The 11,015-nt window shown below is 40.3% G+C and overlaps 1 protein-coding gene across 1 annotated transcript in view; it reads right to left on the bottom strand.

Moving 5' to 3' along the window:
* Window positions 1–330: 330 nt before the first annotated feature.
* Window positions 331–11,015, bottom strand: part of UBE2U (ubiquitin conjugating enzyme E2 U) — an 87,957-nt gene continuing 77,272 nt past the window's right edge. The window contains exon 10 of the mRNA XM_006147533.3: window positions 331–699. Coding sequence (XP_006147595.1) covers window positions 521–699 — 179 coding nt within the window. The 3' untranslated portion in view covers window positions 331–520. The remainder of the gene's footprint in view (window positions 700–11,015) is intronic.

Genomic DNA, 11,015 nt, shown 5'->3' with positions numbered 1-11,015 from the left:
TGCCCCCAAAAGATGTGCAACAATTAAATGTAAATAAGAAATTATAAAATAGGAAAAAAAATATGAGGTGATGACTGATCAAGAGAAAAGAGAAAACAGCAAGTACTCTGGTAAGAAACAGAACATCAGTAAATGGTGCTATCTCAGTCCTTGAATATGGAGGAAACAAGACAAGAGACCTGACAGAGTTAATGTCCAGCCTCTGAAGTCCTGGGTGCTCTCCTCTTATCCCAGTCTCTTTGTGACTCACATCCAGTAGCATACCAACCATGAGAGTTGGAAGAGACTGGAATACAACAATAAACAACCCTAACTTTGCTTAGCTCCAAAGAAGTAGACCTCGAAAAAGTTAAAGTACCATATTCACTGATTTATATTTATATCTCCATGTGTACTTGCAGTAAGAAAATGAGACTGACTTGAAAAAAACAAAATCCAAATTCTGAAAGCCTTCTCAAATCGCTCCACAAAGCTGAGCTGTGGTTAAGGTTGTTTATTTTTTAGATCCTGGAGGGTTACTTTAATCTTCTAAAGTATCTGTATTGAGAGTACTGGTCCAGGCGACCAGATCTTCTACTTCCTCTTCCCACGGCTCATATGAGTCATTTTCATATAGTGAATCTCCATTCTTCCACCTCTCTGTTTCATAAATCTTTGGGACAATATCTATTCCAGGTTGTGACTCAGAAGAAACTTCATCTATGGTGGAAAACATGAAAAACAGAAATTTACTAGGCCTAACAGGGAAAACAATGAAAAGAGGAATATTCCTGCATTTGTAGCATAATGCCAAGATCATGAGTGAACACCAGCAACTTTTTTATACTTTCTAAATTTCATATTTTACAACTAACTCTGTTTGTCATAAATCAGTGTATGTTGCTCAACATTTATAAAGCTTTGTTAGTTCATTCATTGAACTATATGAGAGAATCTTCACAAATTTCATGGAAAATGTGTATTATGAAAACACAAGGCCAGGTGGGGTGTGGTGGTTAAGGCAGCTGGATCCCACATGGCTGACTGCAGTTTTGAGTTTCAGACCTGGTGACTTGAAAAATACATGTACATGCATGCCCCAAATCCCAAGATGAGAATGAAGGAGAAGGGATTGTGGCATGACCAACCGTACTGCCCACCCACCCCCCCAACCTGGGGGTGCTTTCTCTTCCCCCTCCCATCTCTAACAAGTGCACATACCCTATAACAAAATTGCCAAAAAAGGGAGAAAACACTATGCATGGATTTAAAAACTTTTTGCATTGAAATAAACTCACAAACTTGTTATGACATGTCCAAACAGTATTGAGTTCACGGTACTAAGAATAATAAGACATTTGTTTGAAAACCCCTATTAGAGAGACCAACAGATAGAGTAATGGCTATGTCACTGGACTCCCATGTAGTCGACTATGGTTCAAGTCCCAGACCCAGTGGCTTAAACTCACACTAGGCACATGCGTGTATGTACCCAAGATCCTGAGAGAAGAGTGGAGGAGAAGGGATTGTGGTGTGGCCATGCATCCTTGGGAGTGATTTCTCACTTTCTGTCTCTGTCTTTCTGGTGAGCGCACATGCCCTATAGCAAAAACCTCTCCAAAAAAAAACCAAAAAAAAAAAAAAAGAAAACCCCTATTAGAACAACATAAATTCGGACAAAACTGAAGTGAAAACAAACATCAAATTTATGATGAAGACTGAGTGGAAGAATGATGAAATCATTAATGCGTTACAAAACATTTATAGGGACAATGTCCCAAAGATATCAGCAGTTTACAAATGGATAAATCAATTTAAGAAGGGAACAATGTTGACTATGATGCCTACAGCAGCAAAACAGCCATATCAATTTATAGGGAAAAATTAATCTTGTTCATGCCCAAAATGAAGAGGTTCAATTATAAACAGTAGAAGCAATGGCCAACACCATAGACATGTCAATTGGTTCAGCCTGCACAATTCTGACTGAAAAATTAACTGAGCAAACTTTCTGCTCAGTGGATAACAAAAATGTTGTGCCCAGATCAGCTGCAGAGGTTTTGATGGAAATATTAAACACATTTAAAATGAAAACAAAATCAATAAAATACCTCACAATCAAGACCCTGAGGTATTTCTTTCTTTGAAGAATTGTATACGGCTTTACCTGTATGATCCTGGACACAAAATGCAATCAAAGCAATGGCTACCAAGACGTGGAAGTGGCCTAGTCATAGCAAACCAGATCAGTCAAGAGCAAAGGTCATGGTCACAGTTACTTGGGATGCTGAAGGCATTTTACTTTTTATCTTTCTACAAGGCCAAAGAACCTTATAAGATCTTCTTCTTATAAGAGTGCTTTGAGAAATTGAGCTGAACCTTTAGCAGAAACACACCCGAGAAAGCTTTACCAGAGTCCTATTCCACCATGATGATGCTCCTACTCATTCTTCTCATCAAACAGGGAAACTCTGCGAGAGTTTTGATGGGAAATCACTGGGCATCATGCTACAGTCCTAATTTGGTTCCTTTTGATTTCTTTTTTGCCTCCGATCTTAAAAAATTGTTAAAACACACTCAATTTTCTTCAGTTAATATAAAAAAGACTGAATATGATTATATTCCCAGGACCCTTGGTTCCTTAGAAATGAACTAAATGGGTGGTATAATTGCTTACGAAAGTGTCTTAAATTTGATGAAGTTTTTTTGGTTTGTTTTTGCTTTGTCTTTTTAAAGATTTTTGCTACAGGGCATGTGTACTTGCTTGAGAGAGACAGAGAGAGAGAGAAATTACCTCCTGGGTGGAATGGCCTCACTGTAATTTCTTCTCCTCCATTCGCCTCTTGGGATTTTGGGCACACATGTGCAATGTCCTGTGTGATTTTCAAGCTTCTGGATCCAGGACTCGAGCCACTGAGTGGCCGGACCCGGGCCGGGAGCCACTGAGTGGCCACGTAAGATCCAGCACCCTAACCTCCATGCCACCTGCTAGCCCCCCAATTTTTTTTTCCTTTTTAAAAAAATTTTCAGATCAATTTTGCATTTTACATAAAGTCCCCATCATGATGTATATAGTAGACGTATATATACATATTTTAACAGAAAACTATTTTTTTTCTGTTAAATGTTTCTTCCCTTTGTACTTCACACTCACCCTCTACCACTTGCTACCATCCACTCTCCTCCCTATGGTCGCTAGTATCTATACCTATCCTCTCTACTATTATATCTTTTTTTTCCCTTTTTTTGGAGAGGTTTTTTGCTATAGGGTACATGCGCTTACCAGAAAGACAGACAGAGAGAGAGAGAGAGAGAGAGAAACAGAAAGTGAGAAATCACCCCCCAGAGGGGATGGCCATGCTGCAATCCCTTCTCCATTCTCCTCTTGGGATCTTGGGCACACATGCACACGCGCCCGGCGTGAGTTTAAGCCACCGGGTCTAGGCCTCAAGCCACGGTGGACTACATGGGAGTCCAGCAACATAGCCATTACGCCAACTGCTGGTCCCTCTATTGTTATATCTTCAGATCTCTCAATTTCTGCCACAGAGCGCAGATGTTTGGTACAAACTGAGTAGGAATATACAGTTTGTATCTTTTAAAGTCTGGCTCACATCACACAACATTCAATCAAGCAATAGGGTCTCATTGTTTCCTATAGCTGAGTAATTGACCATAGTATATACGTACCACAGTTTTCAACCCAGTCATTAGGTTTTAGACACTTAGATTGATTCCATGGCTTACCAATTTTATATAATGCTGTAATAAATATGAATGTGCAAGTGTCTTTCCAATAGAATGTTTTCCTATCCTTTGGGTAAATAGTGGGTCTTTGGGAAAGTCATGACACATTTTAGCCTAGAAAAATATGTCACGACTTTCCTGATGACCTGATACCAAGGAGTGGGATTACTGGGTCATATGGTAGTTCTATTGGGAAAGTTTTGAGGAACTTCCATATTATTTTACACAGAGGGTGTACTAACTTAGATTCCCACTAACAGTGTAAGAGGCTTTCCCTTTCACCACAGTCTTGTCAGCATTTGTCATTCTTTTTTTTTTCTTTTTATCTTAGCTGTTCTTTTTTTTTAAGTCTGAAAAAAATTTTTTTAAACTTCATGTTTAAAAAATTTTTATTTGAGCAGAGAGGGACAGAGTGAGAAAGAGAGAGATAGAGTGAGAAAGCAAGCTGCCAGGTCTGGGACTCGAACCATGGCCAGCCTTTAACCAACCTTTAACCAACACACCACCTACTGGCCCCAATGCTAGCAATATTCTAACTGTGGTTAAATGGTATCTCACTGTGGTTTAAATTTGCATTTCCCTTACAAGAAGAGCCTTTGAAAATGTTTTCACATGCTTTTTGGCCAAAGTCTTCTTTGAAGTTTTATTTTTTAAAAATATTATTTAACTTTATTATTATTATTTAATTTGCTGTAGGGCACATGCAATCGTGAGAGAGAGAGAGAAGGAAAGTGACAAAGCAAGCCACCAGGTCCAGGATGCGAACCATGGTTGGCCATGCATATGAAATTCTGGCCTTAACCACCACACCACTTGCCCTGAGTTTATTATTTTTTAAGCTTATTTATTGGGTTATGTAGAAAGTCATGACATATCTTCGCATTAAAAAAATATAAAAATATGTCATGATTTTCCCAATGACCTAATTATTTTATTCATTATAGAAAGTGCATGTGTGCACACATGTGCAGGCAGAGAGAGAGGGAAAAAGCTGCTGTGCTAAGCAATCTGCATGTATAGAATTACTCAACTTAAACACAACTCTCGTAATCGGCAGACAGTATTATCCTTATTTTACAAATGAAAAATTTGGTGCTGAGCAACCTGCTGTAACGTTATCAAGAACATCCTGTGAAAACAAAACTTCCCTCGAATTGTCTGATCAAAAACACATTTTCATACTCATGCGGTTCATGCGGGGGGCTAAAAGGGAGGCTGAGGCCAGATCAAGAAAGCCTTATATGTTATGCAAAGGATTTTCATTTTTAACTTACTGGCCTTGTATACAGGGAAATAAACTGACTATATTTTTTAAAGAACATGGATTTAACACATATATTTCTTTCTTCCTTCTTTCCTTCCTTCCTTCCTTCCTTTCTTCCTTTTTGGAGAGTTTTTTTTTTTGCTTTAGGGCACATGCGTTCACCAGAAAGACAGAGAGAAACAGAGAGACAGAAAGCGAGAAATCACCTCCCTCAATGGGGATGGCCACACCTCAATCCTTTCTCCTTTATTCTCCTCTCAGGATCCTGGGCATGCATGCACATGCACCCGACATGAGTTTAAGTCACCAGGTCCAGGACCCAAACTGCGGTCGACTACATGGGAGTCCAGCAACATAGCCATTACGCCAACTGCTAGTTCCTATAACATGTATATTTCTAAAGCTACATTTTCAATCAGCCTGAGAACTATACTTCCTGGGAATGAAGTTTAGTAGGTGGTATTTGTGTTCTGTTACCTCAATAACTCCACTGCATTCTCCTTTCTGCACGGCTGTCACTGCCTACTAATGACTCCAGTACAAACTCTGTCAGATTCATGTGTTAATTTCTCCCACTTAAATATAAAATGAACCTTGTAATATTTATTGTCTTCTAGTTGTGCTACAGACATGGGATATGAATGACTTATTTTATCTCTTGGGTCTATAAAAAGATGCACTAGAAGAATTTGAGCTTAGACAGTCACCGTTTTCCTAGGGGTACCCTTAGGCCTCCAATGATTGAGTGGGTATTTTTTTCTATCTTTTGATATTAATATCTAGCTTTAATTAATTCAAAACTAAGTTCTGACTGTGGCTTTGAAAAAAACTATCTACTTTATTTCCCATGAACATGATACTGGTGGACTGAATCAAGTTTTTTCTCACCACATTTGGGCCTAACTCCACATGCTTTTGATTACAAGAAATACAAAGCCAGTTCAAACCAGTTTAAATAACAGGGAAATGTTTTATCTCGTATAACAGGAAAGTCACAGTGCAGGGTAGGATTGAAACATATAGTGACTCAACGATGTCATTAAGAATACAGTTCTTTTCACTGTTCCGCTTGGCTGTCTTTGGTGTTGTTTTCATCTTCAGGAACACAGCAAGAGAGCTATGGCCATTCTAGAACTTAACATCAGACATGGTAACATCCAGAGGAAAAAGGGATCTTCTCTCCAGGTTTTTAAAAAATTATTTATTTATTTATTTTGTTTTTTAGAGGGACTTTTGCTATAGGGTGTGTGTGCTTGCCGGAGAAACAGAGAAAGGGAGAAGTCACCTCCCAGAGGGGATGGCTAAGCAGCAAACCCTCCTCCTCCATTCTCCTCTTGGGATTTTGGGCACACATACACATGCACTCAGCATTAGTTTCAAGCCACTGGGTCCAGGACTGGAGCCACAGTCGGCCGTGTGGGAGTTCAGTGCCTTAATTACTATGTTACCTGCTGGCCCCTAGGTCTCACTTTAAAGGACAAGAAAACTATTTTCTAAAGGCCCTAGTGTATTTCCCCTTAGGCAGGATTGTGTCACATTCCACCCATAAACTAGTTACTGGACAGAGAAATGGGACTACCAGATTGACATCTGTTGTTAGGGAGGAATGAATGTTAGGAGTCCACCACCCTGACTATTTGCCCTCTGTTTCTGATGTGTCAAAAACGTCCAGGAGGATGGACCAGGCAGTGGTGCAGTGGTAATGCAACTGGACCCATATGGGAAGGGTCCTGGGGTCTGTGACCTCTGTGAGCCTGATGGGCACACGCATGACCCTGATCCCTAGAACTAGGGTGGATAGAACTAGGCTAGAACTAGGGTGGGTAGAGGTGTGAGGACTCTAATGTGGGTGCCTATCTCTCCATATTCCTCTCTGTCACTGTCTATGTTGTCATCGAAGAAATAAACTTCAAACAGACAAACAAAAACTCCTACGATGTATAAGAAGAAACCTGGCTGGATTAGCAGAGCAGAGTGCGAAACAAATGTAGAAATAGTTCCTTATCACATGAAATGTGTGTGTGTGTGTGTTTACTTTTTCCCCCCAGAAAAACTGAAGTATTATAAATCTCCCTGAGACACCTTGAATCTATATAAAGGTGAGGACTTTGTTCCTATGTTAACAAAATATGGAAGCACAAATTCTTTTTTTAAGAGAGAGAGATTTTTGCTATAGGGCATGTACACTAATCAGACAGACAGAGAGAAAGTGAGAGATCACCTCTCCAGGGAGGATGGCTGCACCATAATCTCCTCCATCCTCCTCTCAGGATTTTGGGCATATACGCACATGCACCCGGCATGAGTTTTAAGCTGGTCAGGTCTCAGATGCGAACTGCTATAACTTTGTGGGAGTCAGGTGATATAACCATTATGCCATTTGCTGGTCCCTGAAAGCACAAATTCTAATTGCCTATATTTTGTATGCCTTTCTCAGGATGGGTCCTAGAAACTCTGCTTCTTCTTATTTTTTTTAATCTTAAAATAACTTCATAAAGATAATGAAGTTTATGCTCATTGGTGGCTCTGATTATTTCCAAATGGTTTATTTCTCTTCACTACTATTATCTGTTTGTGTTCAGTTAGGACCACAGAGCCACCGCAAGTAATAGAAGAGGGAGGCTTTAATATAGGAATTTGGGATTATCCAGGTGTGAGAGGACCTAGTGGAGTGAAACTGTAAAACGTTATAGCTGGAGGTTTAGAAAAACAATCACTATCTACTTTATCTTGGTGCGCTACATGGGTGTGAAACTACTAGTTCACGAAGTACAAGGAGATACACACATTTAGGCATCCGAAGTGGGACAAAAATGGAGTTCGTAGAGATATTTGTGACACCACCATGTCTGTGAAGTGGGACTTTGTGAAGAGGTGCAACATGTTGGTGTGTCTGAGGAAACCACCATGCCTGGGATAAACGAATTCACAAGCATAGTGGCCACTTCTCTCCCATCTCCTAAATCCAGGGTGAGGTTTTCCTATGGGAAACTGACACGTTAATGATGTCTGCCAAAGAGGAACACAGACCTATCCCTTTCATGAGTCATAATTCCTTTTGCTATCCCATTTAAGTTCACTATCGTTACATTATGAACAACTGCGAAATCTTAGTGACATACAACGTAAGTGTTTAGGCCACAAGACTGTAAATCAGATGTAGGTTGACTTACTTGGCTGAGAAATGGCTAGGAAACTTGGCTAAGAAAGCTTGACCCTACCTCACATCTTTTTCTGTGATCAGAGGGTTAGTTAGTCCAGGCATGCTCTTGTGAGAAGACAAAAAAGAGCAAGTCAAATCACACAAACCTTTTTCCAACCTGGTCACATCACACCTACTAATGTTCTGTTTATCAAAATGAGTCCTTGGCTGACTCTACATCCTAGTGGTAAAATGAGGTGGACCTCATACAGCCACTGCAGTTCAAATCTTGTCCCAAAGTCTTAAAAAACATGTTGCATATATGTGTGTACCCCAAATCCCAACAGAATGGAGTAGGAATTACAGCATGACCGCAACCCAGGGAGGGGGTGCTTTCTCCCTTTCTCTCACTCCTTGTCTATCTTTCTCTGGGCAAGCACACAGTGGCAATTAAAACAAAGAGTCCCGGGGAAAAGTTCAATGTCAAGGGCCAAGAAAACACATTTTGCCCATGGAGCTGGAACAAGAATGAAAATTTCTGAATAATAACATAAGTTCTTAGGTGTAGTCTCTCGAGTAGACAGAAAGAATAGTCTATCCCATTTTCAAAGAAGATGAAGCTTAGCACTGGAGAGCTATTAAGTTTCTGGATAGTCCTTAAAATGTTTCCTCTTCCAGCGTACTCACTCATCTTTTTCCTACTCATCATGGATTTGTTACTCTTTTTTTTCCCCAAATCACAAGCCTGCTATAAGTTTGACAGCTCTAATTCATGCTCTCATACAATCACTCACTTATTCAAGAACATTAAATACCTACTATATGCCAAGCACTGTGCTTTGGTGAATCGAGAAGCTGTCCTTTCCCTGAAGGAGCTCACTTTTTGTTGAAGGAGACTGGTAGTAAAGAAACTATGACCCCAGAGCATGTGTGGCAGACAACTCTAAAGTGACTTCTCAGAATCCCTATTCCCTTGTGTTCACGCCTTTGTGTCCTCGCCTCTTTTTTGAGTGTGGGTGGGACCTGTGACTTTCTTCTAACCAGCTACGTATGACAGGGTAATGGGAGCTCACACCCATGGTTATATTACATTATATTAGATTCCATCTTGCTATCAGACTTGCTCTAAAGACATACCTTGCTGGCTGAATGAAGTAGGAGGGCACATTATAAAAGCCCATATGACAAAGAACTACGGGCAGTTTCTAGAAGCTGGGGCAACCTCTAGCATATACCCAGAAGCCAGGGTGTGTAGTCATAAAGCCAGAAGAAAATAAATTTGGTTGACAATTTTACTGGCCGAAGGCATGCCCTCCCTCAGTCGGGCCTCCAGAAGAGAATGCAGACTAGCTGACACCTTGAATGTAGCCTTATGAGATCCTGGGCAGAGGATCCAGCTAAGCTGAACTTCAGACAAACAGAAACTGAAATAATAAAAGTGTGCTGTCATCAGCCGTTGAGCATGTGGTGACTTATTACACAGCAATAGAAAACTATATAGAACATGATATGGCCATGATAGAATTGCTATGATAACCCAAAGAGAAAATTTTCTAGAGAAGGTAAAACCTGAGCTGAACCTAAAGGGTGCATAGGTAGGGAAGAGGAGTGCTTGGAGTTGGTGTATGCAAAAACAATGTACCTCTTACATTTTTTTTGAAATGAAACTGGGAATAAATAATTATCACTCACTAGATCAGTATGGTATTTAGGGTGTGTGAAACTGGGAATAAATAATTATCATTCACTAGATAAGTGTGGGATTAAGGGTGTCACTGAAAAGACAGGTACTAGAACATAAAGAACTTTTCATGCCAATGAGTCTAACTTTATCCTGAAGGAAATGGAAAACATTTAGAAGATCTTAGATCTGATAAAAGGTAAGCAGACCTGAGCTACAGAAACCAGTCTGACAAAACCTGTTTAGAAATTGTAATCACCCACTTAATCAAATGATCTTTCCCACTGGTGAAGATGGTGGAGATGCTGGGAGACAGAAATTGCAGACAGGAGTAGAGAAATCATGGAGAAAGCAGAGAGCAAGGCTGCAAAGGGCAACATTTATTATCAGTCCTTGCAGGTACTTAAAGAAGGCAGAGCTGAATGGACAAGACTGAGGCTGGCAATGGAGAAGAGGAAATCTGAGTGGCCCATCACAACTGTGAGAGGAAGAGAAGTATGTATTGAGCCAGGGGGAAAAAAAGTGCAGATACAGGAGCAGGGGTCCTTGGAAAATCACTGAATGAAGGTTATTGCCTATGCCTGGTATTTCTATGTTTAATGAGCAGGTGACAGGAAAAACAGTAATTAATACTTTGCAGTACATTCGAGTTCACAGAGAAATTTTACTTAACACGGAGTCAATTAATTACAAGAATCCTATGAGAGTAGGATATTGGAAGCTCATATTTATTGAATATTTTCTATGTAGCTAGTACTAGTTGAGGATGAAGAAATTGAAACTGAGAGGTTAAGTGACCTTCCCCAATTATAGAATTGAGATATAAACCCAACTTCTCTGACCCAGATGACATGCTTTTCTCTTTACACTAGCTGACTTTGATTACAAACTACCAGCTCTCTCTTCTTGCTTAAGATTCACCCTCAGGATCAGCAGTTGGTATAATGGCTGTTGCTGGACTCCCATGTAGTTGACCGTGGTTTGAGTCCCGGATCCGGTGGCTTAAAACTCATGCCGGGCGTGTGTGCATGCGTGCCCAAGATCCCAAGAGGAGAATAGAGGAGAAGAGATTGTGGCGTGGCCATCCCCTCTGGGGGGTGATTTCTCACTTTCTGTCTCTCTGTCTCTCTCTGTCTGTCTGGTGAGCGTACACGCCCTATAGCAAAACCTCTCCAAAAAAAAAAAAAAAAAAAAGGAAGCCC

Source organism: Tupaia chinensis, unplaced genomic scaffold, assembly GCF_000334495.1.
Source record: "Tupaia chinensis unplaced genomic scaffold, TupChi_1.0 Scaffold000215_1, whole genome shotgun sequence".
Taxonomy (NCBI): Eukaryota; Metazoa; Chordata; class Mammalia; order Scandentia; family Tupaiidae; genus Tupaia; species Tupaia belangeri.
Note: the sequence above shows the minus strand (reverse complement) of the source record. Positions and strands in the feature narration are given on the sequence as shown.